A 26,025-nucleotide genomic window follows, 5' to 3' on the forward strand; every position below is an offset into this window, starting at 1 on the left:
CATAATATGCTTTGCATCATTTTAGCTTTCAAATGATGCCCCCCTGCTGGTTATGCAAGCAGGCCAACATTCCCCTGATCAGAAGGCTATTCCATCATAGGGTGACCCATTTACAGCTGACTGGACTGGAGCAACCTAAACTGAAGTCTTTGGTTCAAGAACACAAAGTACCACCCAGTACCCACAATCTAGCAATCAGAAGTGCAACACCCTAACCACTAGGCCACGCACCTTCACATAAATCTGTATGAGTGTTTGTGTGCATCTGTGTTTGTATGAGTGATTAAGCACAGATTTCCCTTCATCTTGACATGTGTGGACTGATTGTAAACAAAAAATTCACCATTCATACAGTGTCATTGTTCGCAGTCCACTGTGAAAGCATGTCTAGGCTTTTTGACCTTACTGCACTGATTGTAAATAAAGCATATCACCATTCATACAAATTGTTGTTTATTTGTAGTACTCAATAACAGCTTGTCCAGGCTGTTTGTTGTTTAATAGATTGGGGATTACTTTGCATGGAAATAGCTAAATGTTGGCACCAGAAAGGGCATCCAGCCATTGAAATAACTGCCTCAAAGAAGTCATGTCTCAAGCATGCAAGCATGGGAAAATAGACATTAGAACAACGATGGTGCTCAATGACGCAGGACTTGGACATCCCACATTTTTTCCACATCCCTCTTACTTGCACACAACATATCATGCAAATTGCAAATACAAGACATCTGCCAAAAACTTGACAATCTCCAAATACAAACTGAACAGATTATTAAATGTTTCCCACTTTCTTTGATTTAATCCCAAGATCTGAAAAAGCAGAAGGAACATTACATTAAATGTCTCTTTATGTTTAAGCTGCCATGTTGGCCAGTAAAATAGCCAAACAAAAAGGTTCTTGTCAAAATTATACTGTGAGCTGTGTGATGAAGCCTGTGGTTTTGCCAGGGTTGCTTGCATGCTCCAAAACACTAAAGACTCAGTTTTTGTACAAGGAATTCCAGACTCACCAAAAAGCTCAGGTAATGTATAGTTCGATTCCTGGCTTTCTTTTTTGGCTCTAATCTTTTAACTCTATGGTAATATAATAAAAGAGCATATAATTGAATCACCAATTTCCATTTATAGATGCAAAAATAAAATTTAAACCTTAAACTAAATGAAAACAAAAGCATAAAATATTTTAAAAGACAAAAATCTTAATAACAAGTGATAGAAATTTTTAGACAATATGGACAAAGCAGATTGGAGAGAATCTGATCTAACTGATTAAAAGCAAGACATGTTTATGTCTTATAAGACTTCCTCTTTATAAAAAATGCTTTCCTCTAAGCATGTGCTCAATGTATGTTTGAAGAGATGACATCTTTCAAATGTATAGAGATATTATAAAGACCTTTATATATTTTTTTTAATTTAAAAAATAAAGTACAAAGCAATCTGAGAGACCCCTCTGGCTCTCTATTTCTTACCAGTAACTGCCAATCTCAAACCCACTTGCATAAATTATATTGAACACAATATAATAACCTTAAATTAGAAGGAAAATTAACCCTAAGACCAAAAGATAAAGAGTTTGGCTTAAAGCACAAATTTTAAATGCCTAATTGCCCTACAAGACAAAAGTATAGCGGTATAAACATTAGTTAAACATCACAGTTTATCTTGTGTGCAAGTGTTCAATACGTTTTTGCTGTTTAGCATTTCATACTTTACATTTAATGTTTAACTCAAGTCAACCTTTATTGATTAAAATTTACGACCAAAAGCATTCCAACTATTGCAATCCTATTTTTTGTCTCTTTTTCCTCCCCAAGTGTATCTTGGAGTACAATATCCAATGTGTCCTCCAGATTGTTTAACATGGTAAGGGGATTTGATTTGCGGGTTATTTGACAGTTGCTTCTAGCAAACTGGGTGACTCTACTCAATGTCTCATTGGATTCATCGAGAAAGTGTATAATAATATACGAATCTGTCTCACACACACACACACACACACACAGAGTAATACAAGGAAACACACACACAAGATGATTATGTTTAGGTGTTTTTAGCAACTCAATGAACTTGTTTTCTGTTCTTTTCTTTGAAGAAAGAGAAGAGAGATGAGATGCACAGACAAACAGGGAAGGGAAATTGGACTGGACAAAAGAATTGTAGGCACACAGTTATATGTAATATGAGAAAGGATATATATATATATATATATATATGCTGAAAGCAAATTGCATGTGCACATAATCACAAATGTGATTAAATGTATGCATTCATGTGTGTGTGTGTGATTGTGTGTATGTGTGTGTAGTAGTAGTAGTCGATTCTCTCATATGTAATAAATTTAGCTGAACAACTGCTCAACTAAGATTATCCAAGCAATTAGTAAACAAAACTATAGGAGCATTTAACTTCTGAAAAGAAGCAAGGGAGATAATCTCAATAACAAGTGATAGAAATTTTTAGACAATATGGACAAAGCAAATTGGAGAGAATCTGATCTAACTGATTAAAGCAAGACATGTTTATGTCTTATAAGACTTCCTCAATGAAGCGTATTTTACTTGGGTGACAAGACAACAAAGTGGTTAATATAGACATAGATAAATAAAGGGAATGTAGTAATGCTGATTATGAATATCAACAATTTGATTGAGGGGAGAATTCAGGAAATCATTCTGCACACTTTAAGACCAAATTTCCAGTATGATAGTCTCTCACACAAGCAATTAGAGTTGAAAATGTTTAATCACCAGATTTTGTTGGACTTATCTCCCTTCCATGTTATTTTCACATTTTTTTAAACATCTGAGGGAGTTTTTTCTCTAATTGCTTGAATGACCATAGCAGATCAAAGCTTTTAAAATGCATTTATATTCAGTATGCTGCCAAAGGGAATTTATGTGTGTGTGTGTGTGTGTGTGTGTGTGTGTAAAGAGAGAGAGAGAGAGAGAGAGAGAGAGAGAGAGAGAGGGAGAAGGAGGGAGAAGGAGGGAGAGAGCTAGAAGCACACACATGCAGACATACATGCACACACTACATGCACAAGACGAATGTAAATGTTATTGATCTCAACACTGGTGCAATAAAGTACTGCTCAAGGCTTTCATGACCAACAGCATACATACAAGAGATTGTTATTGTTGACTTCAGAGAGTGGGAAAATGAGGTGCAACATTTATCATTTTCACACACACACACACACACACACACACACACACACAGACATTTGCATCTTTTAATCCTTCACAAGCCATCATACTTTAGCTGTATGCTGGAGCATCGCCTTCAATTGCACAGTCAATCACATCAACCACAGTTCTCGTAGACTGGTTCACTTTATCAGTCTTGGAGGGGAGAAAGGTAATTTGATCTGGGCAGGATTTGGACACAGAGCATAAAGGAATATAGATAGCCAAACATTTCATTGAATCTGCTAATGCACCACTCCTTTAAAAAATAACATAGAATGCTTCGTTTGCATGTCATCCCTGTGTGGGTGCCAGTCTAATCTTCTTTGCATCATTCCAATGTATACATATATATATGGTATGAAAGTGTGTTAGCTGTATATAGAGTTTAAGGTTCTCTTCTTGCAGAAAAGCGTAATTTTCTTAACAATAGTATTTGACATTACAGATAAATAATTTATACAGCCTTACTATATCGATTCTCTGAGCAGAACCAAGATAAAAAATATATATATATAAAAAAAAAGATGTATATAAAAAAAAAAAAAAACAGAACTGTGGCTGGGTAGGGAAATTTGGATTAAATGGAAAGAGAATGTAGCTCAAGTTTTTTATATTATTTTTTTTTTAATTTTGTGTATTTCATTTTCTTATTTAAACAAAAAAAATTCTATGTATATATATATATATATATATATATATATATATATATATATATATATATGTATGTATGTATGTATTCCATCCTTTTTCATTTTTAGTTTTAATACATGAACATTTTTTTTTTCTTAAATAGTAGTGTTATAACTTCTGCTAAGTCATTGTATTGTTATCATCTTCTGCATCATCATCATCATCATCATCATCATCACAGGCAAAAATAGTTAAACATCATTTAAATTAAACACCAGTTTGATAACTTTTTTTTCATGTTCATCATTGTTTAACTTAAGTTATATCTCAGTTATCATTATTTATGCATGATCATTGTCAACTTTGAATTCAATGGGATTTTTTTGTTTTTGTTTTTGCTTTTCATTTGCTGTTTGTTTTGAATCTTCGCATCAAGGAAGGTTGTCAATGTGTTGTCCATGAAACAGTGAGACCTCGTTCAAAACGAACAAGGGTCCCCTCCAACCAACAGACACATCACTGAAAGGTGTTCTTTATTTCCTTTTTTTTTTTTTTTAATATCTCTTCTCTTTGTATATTTTTTTCTTTTTTTTTCTTTTTCCCCCATTGTTCATTTCTTTTGTGCTGTTTTTATTTATATATATATATATATATATAATTTTTTGTTTTGTATTATTTTGTGTTTCTGTTACTTCCTTCTTAAGTTCGTTTCTTCACATTTAAACAGTTGTTTACCTTACCTCGTTCTTCTGTCGAAACACTCACACCCACAGACACCCAGGGTTTGGCTCACACTTGTCGCTGCTGCTGCTGCTGCTGTAAGCCAGCCGCCTCTGGATGAATCTGCAAGAGTGGGCCACCAGGCATAGCAAGATCAGCTGGCATGTCTGCCAGATCATGCATGGCTGGTTGTGCTGCTGCTGCTTCACCCTCAACAAGTGGCTGCTGACCTTGCTGCTGGTTTGGTAAATATGTCATGCTTGATGGTGAAGCCCCACTACTGGGAGTGGTGAAGTTCTTCTTTGGCTCGTAATTCACTAGGCGTTGCCCAACCAAATATCTGAAAGTTAATGTAATATACAAAGGTTAAAGAAACATGACTAAAACCCCGATTTATTCTAACAAAAAATTAGGGGAGGGTGGTGGAATGGCTGTTTTTGCTTCTTGTTATCCTTTTGCGTCTTTGAGCATTTAAATCTTACCACACACAAACAAACATGCACCTGCATGCACACAAATAAAATCACCTACATACATACATACATACATATACCTGCATGTACACAAACACACATGCATCAGCATAGACATGCATGCACTTGCATAGATACAAGTGCATATGCGTTTGGCTACAAGCATGCACCTGCATGCACATGCAAACACGCATCAGCATACATACAGGCATATATGCACCTTCATACATACAAGTATATATGTACCTGCATACATAGACATACGTGCACACAAAAATGCAACATCATACAAATATGCACTTGCTTACAGATATACATGCACCTGCATGCACACACAAACACATGCACCAGCATACATACATCCACCTGTATACAGACAAACATGCACCTGAGTAGACATTCATGCATCTACATGCATACACACAAACACATACACCAGCATAAATGTAAATGTACACATATATGTATCTGTATGCACACAAACATACATGCACCCACATAAACACAAATACACACTCCAGCATACATACAGGCATACACACAAACATAGATGCACCAGCATACATATAGGCATAAATGTGACTGTATACAAGCACAAACATACATGCACATACATACACACAAATGCATGTAACATATCAATTATAGCTCTCATCATTTCACTATTTCTTTTTTTAATTTCCATCACCAGGAATAACAAATGACTGCAACAATGACAAGCATTGCAATAACAAATACCACTACAACAAAGATTATGAAGAGGACAACCAGAAGGCTGACAACAAAGACAAGAGTCAAATAGGATGACAACATAAACCACAACAATAGTATAAACTGCTTGTTTATAGAACGTTCCTTTGAAGGATATTCTGGCAGCCTTAAACACTGTCTTCAACACTTCACCAAAAAGGTTCAATAAGATCGAAACATGTCTACTTCTCTTAAGTTGAATTTAAAGGCCAGTCCACTCCATCTACATGGTCTATATCTGCAAATTTGCATAACCTAAAATTATTGGAGTTACCTCCCTTCGTGTCGTCGTCGTCGTCTAACGTCCGCTTTCCATGCTAGCATGGGTTGGACGATTTGACTGAGGACTGGTGAAACCAGATGGCTACATCAGGCTCCAATCTGATTTGGCAGAGTTTCTACAGCTGGATGCCCTTCCAAACGCCAACCACTCAGAGAGTGTAGTGGGTGCTTTTACGTGTCACCCGCACGAAGGCCAGTCAGGCGGCACTGGCAACGGCCATGCTCAAAATGGTGCATTTCATGTGCCACCCGCACAAGAGCCAGTCCAGGGGCACTGGCAACGATGTCACTTGAAAAACATCATGTGTCGCCCGCACATGAGCCAGTCTAGGAGCACTGGCAACGATCTCACTCAAAAATCCTACGACGGCCTCGCACAAGAGCCAGTTCAGGGGCACTGGCAACGATCTCACTCGAAACATTTCATGTGTCACCCGCACATGAGCCAGTCCAGGGGCACTGGAAACGATCTCACTCGAAAAACCTCATGTGTCACCCACACAAGAGCCAGTCCAGGGGCACCGGCAACGATCTCGCTCGAAAAATCTCATATCTCATGTGTCACCCGCACAAGAGCCAGTGAAGGGGCACTGGCAACGATCCCGCTCAAAAGATTTCATGTGTCGCACGCACATGAGCCAGTCGAGGGGCACTGGCAACGATCTCGCTCGAAAAACCTCATGTGTTACCCGCACAAGAGCCAGTCCAGTGGCACTGGCAACGATTTCAATCGAAAATCCCACGAAGGCCAGCCAGGCGGCACTGGCAACGGCCACACCCAAAATGGTGCATTTCCTGTGTCACCCGCACATGAGCCAGTCCAGGGGCACCGGCAACAATCCCACTTGAAGGTCCATACACATGCTGCGGGCACAAGTGCCATCACGATTTCCATTTCGCTTGCCCCAATAACTCTTCGCAAGCTGAGTTTCGTGTCCAATGAAGGAGACTGCGTTAGCATGGGTGCCAGACGTTGAATTTAACTCGATTTCGATTTCACTTGCCTCAACAGGTCTTCGCAAGTGGAGTTTAGTGTCCAACTTAACTTGATTTCGATTTCACTTGTCTCAACAGGTCTTCGTAAGTGGAGTTTGGTTTCCAATGAAGGAAGGTACGCATAAGTGGACTGGCTGAGGCCATAGATTTAGGTCTCACTTGGCTTGCTGGGTCTTCTCACGCACAGTATATTTCCAAAGGTCTCGGTCAGAAGTCATCGCCTCGGTGAGGCCCAATGTTCGAAGGTCGTGCCTCACCACCTTATCCCAGGTCTTCCTGGGCCTACCTCTTCCACAGGTTCCCTCAACTGCTAAGGTGTGGCACTTTTTCACACAGCTATCCTCATCCATTCTCGCTACATGACCATACCAGCGCAGTCGTCTCTCTTGCACACCACAACTGATGCTTCGTAAGTTCAACTTTTCTTTCAAGGTACTGATACTCTGTCTAGTATGCACACTGACATTACACATCCATCGGAGCATACTGGCTTCATTCCTTGCGAGCCTACGCATGTCCTCAGCAGTCACGGCCCATGTTTCACTGCCATGAAGCATGGCTGTTCGTACACATGAGTCATACAATCTGCCTTTTACTCTGAGAGAGAGACCCTTTGTCGCCAGCAGAGGTAAGAGCTCTCTGAACTTTGCCCAGGCTATTCAGCGCACCCACCTCCACTGCTAATTTGGTCACCAAGATAGCGGAAACTATCAACCACTTCTAGTTTTTCTCCCTGGAATGTGGCAGAAGTTGTTTTCTGCACATTCACAGTATTTATAGCTCCAGAACATCTGCTGCAAACAAAAACTAACTTCCTAGTTAACCTTCCTTTGATATTGCTGCACCTCTTATGTGTCCATAGCTTGCACTGGGTGCATCTTATAGAGTTACTTCCCACTCCTTTTCTACAGATCGAGCAAGGGTTTGTGTTTTGTCAGCCTTCCTACTTATGAGGACTTTGATTTTAGCTAGGTTGACTCTAAGGCCCTTCGATTCTAGTCCTTGCTTCCACAACTGAAACTTCTCTAGTTCTGATAGTGACTCAGCAATTAGTGCAAGGTCATCAGCATAGAGGAGCTCCCAGGGGCATCCTGTCTTGAATTCTTCTGTTATAGCCTGGAGGACTATGATAAATAGGAGGGGGCTGAGGACGGAACCTTGGTGGACCCCTACCTCCACCCGGAATTCTTCACTGTACTCTCTGCCAACCCTCACCTTACTGACAGAGTTTCTGTACATGGCTCGCACAGCTCTCACTAACCATTCTTCTATCCCTAGTTTCCTCATTGACCACCAAATGAGAGATCAGGGGACCCTGTCAAAGGATTTCTCCATATCAACGAAAGCCAGGAACAGAAGTTTATCCTTGGCTAGGTATTTCTCCTGAAGCTGTCTTACCAGAAATACAGCATCAGTGGTGCTTTTCCCAGGCACGAACCCAAACTGCATCTCATCTAAACTGACTCGCTCCCTAAGCAGTTGAGCTATGACCCTCTCCGTGACTTTCATTACCTGATCTAAAAGCTTGATACCTCTGTAATTATTTGTATCTAAAGTGTCACCTTTACTTTTGTAGCAGTTGACTATGGTGCTGCTACACCAGTCATTGAGTAAGACTCCTTCGTGTATCACCTGGTTCGTAATACGGGTGACTAGGCTATAGCCGACACTGCCAGATATTTTGAGCATCTCTGCAGTGATTCCTGATGGACCGGGGGCTTTCCCTGTCTTCATACTCTTAATTGCTTTATTTACCATGGTACTGTCAACTCGGATAGCTGGTCCCTCTGTTGGGTCGACATACGGCAGACTCTCTTTCTCCCATTCATTCTCTTTATTAAGCAATCTATCGTAGTGGCATCTCCAGACCTCTTTCTTTGCAGCCTCATTTAGAGCAAGCATACCATCGTGTGTCTTGTTTTCTTTTTTCGGATCAAACCTTCTCAGAGATACATTATGTGTACTAAATGCATGAGTAAATCCACTACATTACACATACGAGACGTTGTTTGTAGTAGGCTAACATTTCCAAGGAAAAAAAAAACTCAAATGAAAAAGAAACAGCTGTTAAATAATTACTCACTTGTCATTTTTTATGTGTTCATAAAGTCTTTTGAACTGGCGTGCTTGAAATATGCTGGCTACTGTCATTACAATCATTGCCAGTAGCATCGGGTAGATTCTTCGCAAAACAATATTCTGGACAGTGGGATTAAAACCTGTAGTAAAACAATAAATAAAAAGGCAAACAGATTTAACAAAGAGCAAAGTCTTCAGCTGGTTTATTCAAGCAGAAAAATTCAGTTTATTCCAACATCAGTTTCAGTGTAACCGCTGTGGATTTGATTACGTTTTAAGTCACTGATCATACAGAAGCTATAATTTCATAATCAATGATACTGACAAGTGACTCAGTGTCATTTATTTACCTCTGCCCCACTCACTCACCCCAAATAAGCTGTTTGAATCAAGTTGTTGCAGCCCACATGTTGCAAGATGTTCATGATACATTTCAACAACTTGCAATAATAATTCAACATTTAAGAAAAACAAAAGCAAACTTTCACAAAGATCTTCTCCTCTTGATTAACTCTTAGATAATGGAGTGTTTCTTAGGTGCACCAAAGAAATGCTTCTGTGACTCAATCAAGATAACCACACCATTGAGAAAATGCCATAGAAACTGGTTATTGAAGGTCTAGTTTGACACCAGCAGGCTGAAGAAAAAAAGAGCCAAGTAGGAAAGAGAAAATAATAACTTCTTGGACAGGGATCATCTTCATTGGTTCAAGCATGAGAAGGTACAGCCATGAAGAGTGGATGCATCAGCAACAATGTAATGTGGTTGGCATCAGGAAGGGTATCCAGCTGTAGAAGCCAGACACTGGAGCATAACAAATTCCTCTGACCTGTCAGATCCTGTCAAACCATCCAGCATATGCCAGCATGGAATATGATGATGCTGATGAAATTTGAGGTATTGCATCTTAATGTGATGCATAGAGAAAGAAGAAACACCATTACATTATGAATAAGCATAAAGATTTTCCTTTTACCTAGAGCAGGAACAATAGTTTTTCCAATAACATAAGGAACAGCCAGAGCCATTCCTAAAGTAGCAATAACAGGGGCACAAAGCTTGAAGAGAATAAACCGGACATTCATATTGCGGAAACCATCATTGTAAACCTACAAAGAAATATTGAAGGACAATTTATTTATTGGCATTTGCATAGTGCTTATATTAAATATTGGCTACTAAGAACTGGAAAATATAAAACAAGATAAACATATAACATTAACCCTTTAGCATTCAGATTATTCTGTTAAATGTAATGCTTGTTCAATCACATTGTTTTGAATTAATCTTGCATTATTTCATAGCTTCAAGATTTTGATGATGTGGTAGTTTATTTTTAGAATGACATTGTAGGGTAGATGTGAGAGGGCCAGATCTGACCAGTTGAACATAAAGAAGTTAGAATATTTTGACTGGTTTAAATGTTAAAGGGCTAATAACAAGAATAAGATTATACAATATCACAGTAATAGTTTCTTACACTGGCACAAGGCCACAATTATTTAAATAGATACTAATATCTGACTGGAATTTATTTTACTGACCTAAGAAGTCTGAAGGTCAACTTTGATAGGATTGCCTTTAACCTTTTGAGGTTAATAATCATAGAGAAAAAAATTAGATGGGCAAGTGCTTTCCTGTTGAAATAACTTCCCAATGAGATAAGCCTCAGTAAAGACTGGTACACAAATTTACATTTTTGACAGTAAAAAGTATTGATACTGTATTGAGAAGTTATATGAGAAAGGAAGGAATATATATGAATGTGAACAGAAATACATCAGGACCCTACTTGGTACAGGCCTGAATAAAATATGATTTAATCCAACAAACCAATGTAGTTTCACTTCAAAAGCTTTTAACACACTGTACTTAATACTATGTCCATCTGATCCAGTAGCTTAATCCATGCACAAGTCCTTAAAAGGATCTTGAAACTGCAGTGATATTTATACTTCTTTTATTGAAGAAACACATGTATGAATCTGAAAATTATATTCGCTAGTTGTTTGTCTAAATATGTATATCTGACTTGGAAATATTTAGGTCTCTTCTACTGCAGAGACTAATTCATAAACATATTACATACTAATATGTATTACATACATATCTATTGTCTTGAAAACCCGTAACACCATATAAAATAAGCAATAAGAATAGATAATCTACTATAAACCAAATGTACAAAATAAGTTGATATGTAATAAAAATATTAATAATCTAAAAATTGCAGTTTTATTACATTACGGCATTTTTTTTTTTTTAATAAAGGGGAATGGAGAAAAATGTTGCAGTAATTACTATATATCATATATTAATTTTAATCTTGATTTTGGCGAGACAAAAAAAAAAGCTCGTATTTATAACATGAGTTTTTGAAACAATTTAAATTCTTTAAAGAAACTTTCATGAAAAGTGAATTATCTCCCTTATATTTGTTTTAGCAGTTAAACAGAGGAAGACACTCGTTAAGGTTATCTCTACAGATTTTCAATAGAAATTATAACCAGCACTGATTTGTTACGAGGTTTCGTATCCGAATACATCTAATATAGATAACAATGTGACCAAAGATGGAAAAATGGGTAATGGGTGTATATACCATATTTCAAGAGTTTTTGCTTCTTCATCAGCACCATGTCCAACCCATAAACCATACATGAATTCATTGGTTAAATAGCCACTAAATCTGTAGAGATAATCATAAGTGATCTAATAGCACTTCTAAGACAGTAGAATGCAGTACTGACTTATAATGCATAATGAGATACCACGTGCCAACAAGTCATTAATATGAGAAAAGACAGCAAAAGAAGGAAGGTGGTGTATAGTATTACTAGATCTTTGATTTGTATGAGAAAGATGTCCTGAATTACTTTTACACAAGTAGCATTAAAGATGAAAAATCATTATAATACCATCTTTTGGGTTATATTTTCATTGCAGGAGGAAGATTTATTTATAATTCAAAATATCCCGACAACAAACTGGATAAAACAGGAATAAGATGTAGTGTGCAAGAGAGATTTGTTGGCATAAATGTGTAATGCATATAAATGATGACAAAACTGGTAAAGAAGTACCAGGAAATCCAGATGGAAAGAACCAATGGAAGGCATGAATAGAAATGCACTCAAAATGCTGAACTTCAAAAAATAGTAAGACACTGAGTTGGGGAGAATCCATCTAACTCAGGCAAGCATAGAAAATCAGGTGTGAGAGTGGTGGAGGAGGAAAATACTACAAGGTATTCTATCAGGTGATCTACTAATTCTTCCACCCTTTTGATACCAATCCACCTGAAGCTGCTCCAGGTTTTATGACACAAACCTCTGGTTCTAAAGTTAAAATCTTCCACCAAAAACTAAGGTTAATTTATGTTCCAAATACAGTTTAATAACAATTATTTGAGTAAATTTTTCGTTATTTTAAAAAATTAACTGAAACAAAGTATATTTTAACAGAAATATGGTAATATTTCTATCATAGCTCAAGAGCACAAGGTAGGGCTTCCTAACATGACTTACCTGCTCAATAGCTCGTTTTAACCACCAATGAGGACCCATCATTGTAATGGCGCACACTATTTTGGCATGGAGAACTCCAAGAGCCCAATCCTGGAAACAAAATAATTTCACATAAAAATGGTAAAAAAATATATAAACAACACAATTCCAGCATCCATGACAGGCAAATCTTATCTGCTATGATCTATGTGTGCTTTTATACACCAAGTGCCTAAAATGAGAGAATCTCTCAGGGGTTCTAACAAGACATCCATGTTAAGTTAGATATAAAGATTGCCTTTTGGTACTAATACTGCTTCCATTACAAATAATTACTTAATAAGCAAATTGGCTATTTGCGACATGTCTGAAAGATGCTGATATCCTATATATTGCAGCAGCAACATCTGACTGGCATGCAGTAACTGCACACTTCCCAGATTATTTCCAATAGAATGAAATCACATAAAATTGGAATTCCAGTGCGCACAATGGATGATCCATGTGTGTGCTTTTAAGCACCAAGCGCCTATATAAGAGGATCTCTCAAGGTTAATAATGCAGTATTTGATGTTCTAACAAGACATCCATGTCAAGTTGGTTATAAAGACTACACAATAATTTTATATTTTTGCTCCATTTTTAGATATCTACAGGGGGGAGGGTTAAAAATTAACTCACTCCTGTGGGGTAGCTTGTGTTTCAATAAAAACTATTTTTACAACTGAATGCCCATCTATCAATCATTCAACCATGCAGTAGAAATGGAACCTGATTTTTACCAATTTGGCAAAGTGAAGCAAGCACAGTTATGTAGGGTCTCTGTCAGTTGATATTGACCATCCATCTGCAAATATATGTGCAAGACTGGGCAAGATTTTTCTTTTGGGTTTACAGTTACCCATACATGGAAGTTTCCTTTCTTTATGGCATGGAAATTTACCCTGAGAAAGGACAACGTGTTGGACCAATGCAGTTTGGCACCAGTATCATTACAGGTACTGATGTCAGAATACAAAGCGTCAGATACAGACACAGTAAGGCATTTTATTTAACCCTCCATTAATTCATCATCAGTGATTAGCACATCTTTTTATCAAACCTGGAAGGATGAAAGGTAAAACTGACCTTAGCAAGATTTGAACTTGCCCTGAAGCAAGCCAAGAAGATTATAGCAAGATTTGAACTGTCAATCATGGAATCAGTAATCAAAATACTTTAACTTCACAGCTACTAATTAATATTTTCTGTAATTGTCCCTTTGAAAATAGTTAAGTATTTAGTACTGCTAGATATTTATTTTACTAACCCACTGAAAATAGAGGTACCCACAGTTAAGTAATGATTTTGTATTTCATTTTATGAATTTCCCCCCAAAAAGCATTTATATAGAGACCTTCAGTTGGATTACTTCCACTTCAGTGTTTGCAACCAACCACAGTTGCATAATTTCAAATATTACTATTGCAGTCACTGCATTGCATCTTGCTTTGGGTGTTGGCAGAAGGAAGGGCATCCAGTTATAAAAGCAACTGCTCTAAAGATCCTTCCCATATAAAAACACATATCACAAAGTTTAGTGTTCTCATTGTGAATGGATCTCTAAAGATCACTGACTAAGAGGTGTAAGCCATCTCGCCTGCTTTGTCTGCTTAGGAAGCACTCAAGAAGAAAGAGATTTGGACTCAACACTGCATGTTAACAAACTAAAAGACCCGTTCTAGTGTTCTTGCTGCTTACAACAATAAACTGTATCACTCAAGGTCATCTATTTACAAGTCGGTGATGCAGCAGGACAGAGAAACAGGGGCCGCCCACAGCTGAGGTACAAGGACATTTGCAGGAGGGACATGAAGGTGCTCAACATAGACATCAACATCTGGGAGGAACTGGTGGCAGACCGCACCAGGTGGAAAAGCACACTTCTCAAACAACTACAGATCGGTGAAGAGAAGCTGTCAGCTGCAACTGCAGAAAAGCAAGCCCAACATAAGGGATCGACAGCTGACAGACCAGAATCCACACACAGATGTGATCTATGTGACTGAGACTGTTATTCTCGCATTGGTCTCCATAGCCACAGGAGGTGCTGCACAAGCCAAGCAGCCCAACATAGACAATAAATGGACGGACGTGATACCCATGGTCAGCCATGACCAAAGGTGGCCATTTAATAGATGCAGCTGAGCATCTTTGGTCATGCAGAGAGCAGGTGTTTCACCAATTGTGAAACACCCAATTGGCAGTTTGACAGCCTACCTTCTCTCAAATAGCTTCACCTTTTATATCATTCTTATAGCAATAAAAGGTTAAGCAAAAAACATGGAATCTACAAATCATATCAAGTACAGGTTAAATCTGACAAATGAGAAATATTAAAAGAATAACTTACCTGCCAAGGAAAGTAAAGAGGAGTCTGATCAATTGGAACTTTTAGTGGAACAACAATAACCAGCTCAAATAGCATCCCCAACAGTAATGGAATCACCCCGAGCAAAAATGTAGCAATGGTCAAAGATTCTAGAGCCTACAATGCAAATCAAATATACAATTAAGAATTAAATTCAACTTTAAAATTATAGTTATGTAACTGTTCTACTAGTTTAACCCCTTTGTTACTATATTTCTGTTTAAATAGTCTACCTCTGTTTCATTAAAGTTTGAAATAATGAAGAAACTGCCATCGGAACATAAATTACCATGAAAATTTGATAGGCTTTAATTGAAATCACTTTAAAACAGAAATTCATATCATAGAACTAAAGCTAATTTCAAGCAAGCACACTTGTATCAAAAGGATTGACATAGCAGACAAATCCATTTCAACAAGCATCCCACTATCTTTAAATTGGAAATGAAAATAGGCTGACAAGAAAATCTAAATGAATGCTTTGTTCAATCAGCTACTTCTATGTCACAAGTCAACTCAACTACAGATAATCTTTTCTACTCTAGGCACAAGGCCCGAAATTTTGGAGGAGAGGGCCAGTCGATTAGATCGACCCTAGTCAACCTTGGCAGAATTTGAACTCAGAACATAACAAACGAAATACCGCTAAGCATTTTGCCCGGCGTACTAACGTTTCTGCCAGCTCGCCACCTTACTCAACTACACATTATAAAAACATTATCAACAGCACAGAAGTTAAGCACTATATCAACTAACATCTCAGTAGCTTCCAAATTTACTAAGGCTTTGTTGGGGAGTGAGGTTACATGAAAGTAAAATTAGTGGCAGTAACGTATTATGGTGACTAAATGAAAACTAACCAAAATTTGGTACTGTGTTCACACAACATTTCTTGATTCACAGACCTTTATTTCTCATTCACAACTAATTATTGTTGGGACCATGGAACCATGCACAAATTGGTCATTGGGCAACAGCTGAAACCGTGGGACCATGCACAGTGGCCTAACTTCACATGTCAGGTGGAAGCAATTTTTGAGGTGACCACCTCATTTCCGAGTTTGCTGACATTCCTTGGTTCCCTCAGTCCCCTGATTTGCCCATGTATGATTATTTCTTGTGGGGAAGCCTCAAGGCATATGTGTATGTGCATAAGCCCTGTACACTGGATGATTTGAAAGAAGCTATTTGCATGAAAGTCACCCAAATCATCAGAGCAATACTGGAGAGAATGGAGGCCAAGAATGCCTTCAGAAATGCATCAATGAAAACAGACACCACATGATGGATGTAGTTTTCCACACCTGATTTAGATAAATGTTAATTCAATTCAAACACATTGATGTCAATAAAATTTGTTTGCAGCTAAAATTAATGATTTTGTGAATTTTTCAAAAACGTATTATAACTCATACTCATTATGAAACTGCTTGGTTAATTAAGACAATACACAACTCTGATTTACTTTGTATCCATGTTCAAATTAAATGAAGAAAAAACCCTATTTTTGACCTACAAAGAATTCAATAAGCATTATTAAAAAAAAAAAAATCAGCTCAGGTGAATCTAAAGAAACTTTGATCACGTGATAATACTAATAATGACATTTAACCAGCTATTGTTTATTAAAACTAAGCTGCCAACTTTAAATAGCTATATCTGACAAATTATGGAATGAATTGACTTTAAACCCTCACACAATACAGTATATATAACATTGCTTATAACACAAAAGTTAGATGTTATATTTGTTTCTGATATATATTTCAAGAAATTTATGAACAAAACTCAGAATAACAGTGATAAAATTTTACAAAAGCAGCTTACCAAAATAGCCCACTCTTTGAGCTTCTTCATGATAACAGCGGTCCCTTGTGGAATCCAGTTGTAAAGTACAGTAGCTATTCTCAAAAGTAACCAACACATATAGAGACCACATGCAGCAGTGTACAGTTCATGGACTTTGGCATCCCCCATCCAAATAGCCATTATTTTACGGCCAATGAAAACTGAAATATTCAATAATAGTATAATTCAATAGAAGAAAAATAGAGAAAAAAACACCATTTATTTTTGTGTTTCCCTTTTTTTTTTTTTGGTAATGACTTTGATAAGGACTTATAATGCAAACCGATAGTACCAGCCAAGTGAAAAAGCAACACATGCTGATAGTACCAAATATGAATAGCAGAGGAAAAGCTAAGACATAGAAAGAAATACTGAGGTCAGATTTTTGGATGTTGGGCTTAAAAATTCATATAACAATATCAAATAAAGCAATAATATGCTATATTTTGGGCTCATTTAATCCATAGTAAAATTAATATTAAGATAATGAGCATTACATATGTTCTTTCCATGGTAGGCTGAGTACAGTAGAGTTTTGAATATATACATATATATATATATATATATATATATATATATATATATATATTTATATTAGTAAATTGTTGAAGCCATCAATTTACTATTAGATACCAATAGAATAACAATGGTTGGCATTGTAAAGTCTGAATCCATAACCATGTAGAACTAGAATTCAATATGTTAACTTCACAGCAAATTTGCCACATGTTGGACAGCAGAGCTACTCTATCACTCAGTTTAACACCACCACCCAGTCAATACATACAGAGAAGTTCATTCTGTAGCAAACATTCAGACCAGATAGTCAATCTCAGGATAACTCAATGAGTTACTTCCTATAGCAACAACTCGTGAATTAGGATTTCTTTCGCCATTTACCGTAGCCCAGCTGCAGAGGCTCTATTAAAAAGTCAGAGGTTTTAGAATAGGCCAAAAAAATAGTCCTGTAAAAGGTCACAGATACTGCATAAAGTGATGGGCAATGCCTATGTCATTCCAGCTAAGCTATAAAACAATACAAAACTCAGTAAAGAAAATATCAATATTTCATTAGGTATTGGTTTTTAGCTGAAGCAGCTATAGCTCCAACATGCGTTTTTTGGGGGGTTTTATCACATTCATAATACTAAAAACCAAAGACAGATATATGACATATTCATATAATAATGATGAAAGTAATAGAAACAGGAACTTCAATTTCCTTAATTACACCCAACAAATATATATTCAAGCTGTTTCTCAGCCATATGACATAGCATGTCTTACAAAACAAATCGCTTATAAATTTCAGTAAATTCTAAGTGAAATGAAAGATACAGTATGGATTTAACAGACAAGGGTTAACAAGGAACAAAAATAAAATTGTCTCCAAGACTTACCTGGAACTACTAACGAGATCAAACTAGCAATAAATAAAGTGATACACATAAAGACAACAAGGAGGAATACCTGAAAAGATAAAAAGAAAAGAATTAAAATATCTTTTAACTATATTGTGCTAATAATTCTGTTGAAATACACTTTCCTTTATTTCAATAAATTTTTATAATAATGAATTTAGTAAAATAATTTTTATTAAGCTGGTGTTTGAAACAAATTAACATGAAATTTTGATGGAAGGTTTCAATTTAGATCACTTTAAAATAGGAAATTTGTATTGTAGAAACAGAGGTGATTCTCAAGTGGGTCAGGTTAAAAATACCTGCAGATTTATAAATGTATGTGTGTATATGAATGTACATGAATATCTATGAGTGTGCATGAGTATATAAGCAAGTACAAGCTTACATTTAATATTCATTTTCTATATGATTTGCAGTAGTTTAGCCACAGTTCAGCCTTGACTAGGCATACCTATGATCAAAAGCATTCTAGTCATCAACATCCTTTTGAATACTTAAGACTACACAGTCAAATCTGTAGACAAAGGAGTAATGTGAGGAAGATTTGGCAGGTATTTCTAGAAGATTGAGCAACACTTGAGAGGCTCAAGGCTTAAAGTTAAATGTCCTGCTTAAGAGCACAATACAGTAATTACTCAGTAAGGATTTTAAAATTCCAGCATTTTATCCTCACTGGAAAAAAATAATAAAATCTATATTTTAGGCAAAAGTAACAAATTCTGGCAAAGAGTATAATCAATTTAATCGACCCTCAGTACTTAATACATTTATTTCATCAAACTCTAAATAAATAAAAGACAAAGTGAACTACAGTGAAATTTGAACTCAGAACCTAAAAGGACTTATAAAAAAAAGGCTGCAATTTATTTTGTCTGCTGCTCTACTGATTCTGCCATCAATTTCTTTAAAGTAAATACATCATCATTGTCTAAACATCAATTTTCCCATGTTTGCATGGGTCAGACAAAGTTTATTGAGGTATGTCCTCACCCCCATTTTTACAGCTACTTTCCGTGTTTTATGGGTTGAGCAGGTTACCACAATCCCATTTGTTTTACATTGGGAGCCAAATGGGTCCCAATGTGATGAGAATGAGACCGACTGATGCATATGTGATGAGAACGAGACAAACTGATATACAAGTGTGACATTTTGGATTGGTGTCTACAGCTGAATGCCCTTCCTATTACCAGCCACTTTACGGCAAGACAGAACTCAAGGGACTTCTTATCCCTACAGTTCTTTTCAGTCTTATCCCTACAGTGTGTACTGGATGGATTTTCCATGGCAAATGCACTGCAGAGGTTGTCAATCCCTAGTGAGACAAGACAAAAGAGACCTCTTAACCCTTTTTCCACTGCATGTTCACTCATCACTCGAGGGTGCAGAGGTGAGGTGGCTTTCCATTGTAGCACCAGCAGAGCAGATGGGCTACTCTGTACACTGTAAATGTAGATAGTACACAGTAACCTCAGACACAGACTTTCGATCAAGTAATGTGATCAAAGAAGGGAAGAGGAAGAGAAAGCAATGACAGCAGAAAGACTAGAATGGATGGGTGAAAGGAACAGGAGTATGACAGTAGACAGAGTTACTAGAATAGACATGGGAGGGTAGTGAAGGGCAATAGCAGAAGTGGACAAAGGTGGGTGATAGGTAACAATAGAAGTAGCCCAAAAGAGAGTGATGGTTGGCAGCATAGAAATGGCGATGTTAGAATGTACTGTGTACAGATGTTTTGAAGCAACTTCCTATACATATTCCTAGTGATCAGAGAACGAGACAGAATGATGAAAATGGTCTACTGTAGTCAAGGAAGATCTCATAAACAAAATACATTGTGGTATTTAATTATAAACCCTCTACATTCCAAGATGGAAATCCCAACCAAGTAAACAAAGCCTTTCTTTCATCATGCTAATGTCAATAGAATATAAGAACCTGCCAATAAAGTTAAGCACTGCAAGGTAATTCACTATAGCCTACAAGGCAGACCCAGTCCAATGACTGAAACTAGCAAAATAATAAACGTATGTATGTATATATATATATATATATATATATATACACACACACACATATATATATACAGGCATGATTGCATGGTAAGAAGCTTGCTACCCAATCACATGGTTCCGGGGACCAGTCTCACTGTGTCACACCTTGGCAAGTGTCTTCTACTATAGCCTCAGGCTAACCAAGGCCTTGTGAATGGATTTGATAAACGGAAGCTGAAAGAAGCTTGTCATGTATATATATGTATGTATGTATGTATGTATGTATTTATGTGTGTGTGTGTGTGTGTGTGTGTGTGTATGTGTGTGTGTCTGTCCCCCCCCACTACTACTTGACAACTGGTGTTGGTGTGTTTACATCCCTGTAATTTAGTAATTTAGTGGTTTGGCTAAAGAGATCGATAGAGTAAGTACTAGGCTTTAAAAATATAAATCCTGGGGGTCGATTTGTTTGACTTAAAAAAACCCTGACTGAAACAAGTGAAAGAATAAAAGAATATATATATAATCTTACCCGTATAGAGAAAAAAGATGATCTTTTATATGCTTGAAAACCAGTTGGCCCACCACCTTGAAGCATAGCCTGATGGACAGCTCCAAGCCCAGCCTGGACTTGAGGTGGTGCTGGTGCAGGAGCTGGGGGTGGGGGTGGGGGTGGAAGCTGCTGTGGGGGAGGGGGAGGAGGAGGAGCAGCTGCTTGGTTGTTGGTCTGGTCAGCTGGGTCGTTATTCACTGCTGCTGTTCCTGCCGCCTGAGCAGCAGGCTCATTGGCAACATCTGGTGCTGCTGCCGCTGCTGCTGCAGGCTCATTTCCAGCAGGTGCTGCTGCATTATTGTGCTGACCATCAGCAGCAGCAGCACCACCTCCACCACCACCAGCTGCAGCACCAACACCAGCTCCAACACCTCCATTACCAGGTTGGTCTCCATATATAATGTTATCCTGAAAGAGAAGAGAGGGACAATAATGAGATTATCAAAATACAATATTCAAAACTAATTTTCATAAGTAATAATTTGGATGAAGTGGTGAGGACCAATCACAGGATTTTGGGGGTTGCAGAGGAAATGACAATGGAATGTGATGTCTGGTGATATGAGGTTCTGGAGAAGACCCACTCATGTCAGTAAACTTGGATTCTAGAAGCGTTGTGTTCCACCCACACATAAAATTTTCATGTAACTTACCCCAACAAACCAAACCACATCCCGTATTCCCAAACTGATTCTCTTCCCTTCCTCACATTTCCTCTTCACACACGATTATCTCCGACTCCTCAATCCAGTCCTCACTACCCTGCTCACTGTATCATTGCGTTCCCCTATCCCCTCCCACTCTATATACCCAGATTCTCACCAGTCACAGCATTCCCCACTCCAACTCCCTACCCGCAACCTCTTGGCTACCATTCATCTCTCTTTTCCTTATTCTACCATACCATCTATGCCCTGATTCTTGTTCCTTGCAAGTATACCTTGACACTTACTGCCATCTCTATCCTGCTCTTGGTGTCTACTACTCTCTCTCACTTTCCCTTGCTCCTCCTTCTGGCTGAGTAATCATGTATCTCCTCTACAGCAACAAACCTGTTTCTACCCTCATTCTTGATCACTCTCCCACCTTCTCTTGCTCTTACCTCTGGCTAGGTAATCATATATCTCTTTTTCAGCAGCATACTTCTTTCTTGTTAACTCCCCCCTTTCTCTCTAGGTAACTGTCCCTCCTCTTCAGCAACACACCTGTTTCTGCCCTCATTCTTGTTAACTCTCGCTTTCTTTCTCTCCCTTTCTTCCTTTCTCTCTCCCTCTTTCTGGCTGGGTAGTCTCTGTCACACTCTAACCTTTCATTATATGACACAAAATCACCTCCTCCAATGCCCCCTCCCCTCTCAAAAATTCCTTCTCTTGCAAGTTATTTGGTGACCCTGTCGGAGCTGGTGTCACATTAGAAGTCTACACTGTGAAGTGGTTGGCATTTGGACAGGCATCCAGCTGTAAAACCCATACCAAAACAGACCTTGCCTGTGTGAGTGCCATGCTAAAAGCACTTTGCCCATTTTGCAGAGTGGTTGGTGTTAGGAAGAGCATCCAGCTGTAAAAACCATGCCAAAACAAACACAGAAGCATGGGTCAGGCTCCTGCCAAGCCAGCTCCTGTCAAATCACCCAACCCATGTCAGCATGGAAGATGTTAAACGATGATGATAATGATGATGAATAAAGGTTCCTGGGTCTCCTAACCATGCATTAATAAAGTGTTACCATATCAGGAAATCCATATTTAGCCTAGTCAATAAACTGTTAGTCCAGTGTTCTATTACAGAATCAAAATGGTTGAGTGAATATGGTGTTGAACTGCCACTGTGTAGGTCTTTGATTTAAAAATACTGCAAGTAGTATACTAAAAACACTAAACAGTATGGATGTACTTTATTTTAACTAGCCATCAGAGTAAAGTCAAACAAAAATTTCTGAGAATGTTATCAAAGATGGACCACTATCCAATGCCAATCCAACAGAACACTTGACAGCCATTTACCCAATACCAAAAGCCAAAGCTAAGGACCACCTTTGAAAAGCTTCTCAGGGCCTTAAGAAAGATTGATACCACAAGCAGATTCCTTAGGTATGCTCACAGCCTGGTGGCTGTCACAAACAGAACATCATTGCAAACCAGAAAATGCAAGTTTATTTCAAAACCAACAAAATATATTTATATACCTACTGAAAGGTGGCATCACTAACAATTCCAAGTTCAGATGAACAAAGATCAAAGGGCTCCAAGCAAAATAAAGAGGGTTTATTTTATTTTTTTGTTTTAGCTAGGCAGATTAATACAAGATAATCTTGCCTTATGACATAATACATCTACTGTTGTTCTGGCCCATTTTAGCCATGACTGAAAGCATTTCAGTTATAAACATCCCAATCTTTTCTCAGGCATTGTATATCTTGGACAACATTATTCAATGTATTTCTCCATGTTTAAGACAATATAGCATAATTTGAGGAAGATTTGGCTGTTATTTTTTAAGTGGTTGATCATTAGTTCAATAATACAATAGATCCAGAGGAAGTGGCAGTGTGTGTATGAGTACTCTAGCACCAGAGAAATTGATACAGTAAACATAAACACTGGCAGCTAATTACAAGAGCCGTGCAAAAATATGAAAATACAATAATAGAGGAAATAGAAAAAGAAAGCAAACCTACCTGTTCAGTCAAAGCAATGTCGCCAATGAGATAGGACCGGAGATCGAGTAGCCATGCCATAGCAACAGTCCATCCACGGACTACCCCTTTCAGCCAGGCCCTAATATAACCCTGTTCAAGCAAGGCTGGTAAAACAACTTGCAACAGGAGAAGCTCTAGAGAAAGCTCACTCATAGCGGCGTCGCTGTTGAGAACAGCATTGTAAGGTAGGAACTGTGGCATCACCTTCCGGATCACTCGGACTGGTAGCCACAGCATCAAGAGAACGGTACTTCCAAATATAACCTACAAATAGAGTTAGTTGGGAAAGATTAAAGAAAAGAAGGGGAAAAAAAAACATTCATGTTATTTATATTACAATCAAGAAAACAAACAAACAAAAGAGCAAGTATCAAATCAAACTAAGAGTTGATTACAATGTGCATGAGCATTTGTTTGTACTTTGCTGCACATCTGACATGTGTATGCATAAGCATTCAGGTGTGTGTGTGAGTGTATTAATATTCATATCTGTGTGTATGCATTAGCATCCATATATGTGTAGCCTTAGCATTTATATCTGTGTACAAGTATTCATGTGTGTGTTAGCATTCATGTGCATATGCATTATGTGTAGGCGGCAGTATTCATGTGAGTACGTATTAGGATTCATGTGTGCATGTATGTGCTCGTATTCATGCATATATGCATTTGTATTTAAGCATATATGCACTTGAATTCATGTGTGTATGTGCTTGTATTCATGCATATATGCATTTGTATTTAAGTGTATATGCACTTGTGTGTATGTGCTTGTGTCCAAAAATGTGTATGTATGGGATCATGTCCTTGTATGTGGATATATGCATGTAAACTTTCATGTCTACTTATATGCATGTATGAGTGCTTCCTTGCATGTTTGTCTGTAGGAGTGTGGTTTCTAATACTAACATAGTGCTACAAATATGAAGTGGAACGCTGAATTCAACTCCATACCTACCTGGTATTTATATTATCATCCTTAGAAGAATAAAAAGCAAAGTTGACCTCACTATTAAGTTAGAAGAGATGTAACAAATGCTACACAGTATTTTGTCTTGTATGGCTCTTATTTTGCAATCCATTAACCTATTAGATGTGGGGGTGGGAGAGTATATACATCGGTGCAGGTATGGTTGTATGGTTTAGAATTTCACTACACAACCATGTAGTTACAGGTACATTCCTACTGTATGGCATTATGTGCAGCTTCTGTAGCCCTGGGCTGACTAATGTCTTGAAAAATTGGAAGTTCAAAACTGTACAGAAGCCTGGTGCATGGGCTATAAGTTGTGTGTATTTTTTTTTCTTTCTACATCAACCCAAAAGGTTAAAGAAGTATCCTTAGAAAAAAGTTAATCCAATAAAACTCAGCTCACTGCAAACGATTCGTGAAATGATTTAAACTCATCACAGCTAGCTTACAAATCAGTCATCAACTGTATAGTTTATAACCTATCATCAGCCCATCAATGCACTGTCATTAATCAACTCTTAATAGGCCCAGTTCATAAATAAATAAATAAATTCTGGAGAATATGAACAACACCTCAGTTATATATTACAGCAACACTCAAAACTGGACAAGTGGTTATTAGCTTGACATGCTGAATTCAATCCCTTTTGTTTATGCCTGTGGAAATTCTACCAATATTCAGACTAGTCTCCACTGCCAACAGCCAACTCTACCACTGGACTAATTACAAGCTGCCAATCAATGTTAATTTTGTGATCATATTTCTTAAATACAATGATTGTGTATATAAACTCACTTTTGTAAACTAGTAAAATAATGAACATTTCATTATTAAGTCAGTATTTAAGGTAGAGGATTGGCAGAATCAGAAAAGCGTTGGATAAAATGCGTTGTGGTATCTAATCCAACTCTTTACTTTCCAAGTTCATATCCCACCTGGTCAATTTTATCTCCACTCACTGATAAACCAAAGTACCAGTGAAGTATTAGGGTTGATGTCATCAACAAACTCCACCCAGCAAATTACTGACCATGTTCCTCTATTAGAATTTTCAACATAAACTTATGATGAAAGGTTTTAATAGTTACAATGGTGTTCTTTCCCAACCATAACATTAGAAGACAAATTAGAACTATCTGATGCAAAAATAAAAATATTAATCTATGGCTACTATTATCATTATTAACTTTACATTAAGTACAAAAGACAACTCTGGATATGTTCAAGTCTTATTGTGGCCTCATTAGTGAAACATAGCTTTGCCATACTTGACAAAATAGTGAAGCTAACACACAAGATTATACATTATTTAATGAAGGAGAAGAGAATTGCTTAACTCTTGATACCAACCTGTCTGAAACTGCCCTCGGTGTCTATGATACAAATTCCCCTTTTTAAAATGATTTAAATGAAAACCTCCCATTAAAATTGTAAGTTAATTTATGTTCCAAACACCAGCTTAATAACGACAAAGTTATTTTACTAAATTC

The 26,025-nt window shown here is 37.4% G+C and overlaps 1 protein-coding gene across 2 annotated transcripts in view; it reads right to left on the reverse strand.

The window, feature by feature from the left end:
- The window catches only part of LOC106874637 (E3 ubiquitin-protein ligase MARCHF6), an 84,343-nt gene that overhangs the window by 4,936 nt on the left and 53,382 nt on the right, over positions 1-26,025 (reverse strand). For both annotated transcript variants that reach the window (XM_089351813.1, XM_089351802.1), the window contains exons 17-25: positions 23,541-23,825; positions 20,843-21,271; positions 18,290-18,359; positions 16,869-17,050; positions 15,024-15,158; positions 12,653-12,742; positions 10,102-10,234; positions 9,129-9,264; positions 1-4,884 (exon numbers count right to left, since the gene is read on the reverse strand). The exon at positions 1-4,884 is cut by the window's left edge and continues 4,936 nt beyond it. In XM_089351813.1, the coding sequence (XP_089207939.1) occupies positions 4,614-4,884; positions 9,129-9,264; positions 10,102-10,234; positions 12,653-12,742; positions 15,024-15,158; positions 16,869-17,050; positions 18,290-18,359; positions 20,843-21,271; positions 23,541-23,825 (1,731 nt within the window). In that variant the 3' untranslated portion in view covers positions 1-4,613. The remainder of the gene's footprint in view (positions 4,885-9,128; positions 9,265-10,101; positions 10,235-12,652; positions 12,743-15,023; positions 15,159-16,868; positions 17,051-18,289; positions 18,360-20,842; positions 21,272-23,540; positions 23,826-26,025) is intronic.

Source organism: Octopus bimaculoides, chromosome 1 (genome assembly GCF_046866305.1).
Source record: "Octopus bimaculoides isolate indiv1 chromosome 1, ASM4686630v1, whole genome shotgun sequence".
Lineage (NCBI taxonomy): Eukaryota > Metazoa > Mollusca > Cephalopoda > Octopoda > Octopodidae > Octopus > Octopus bimaculoides.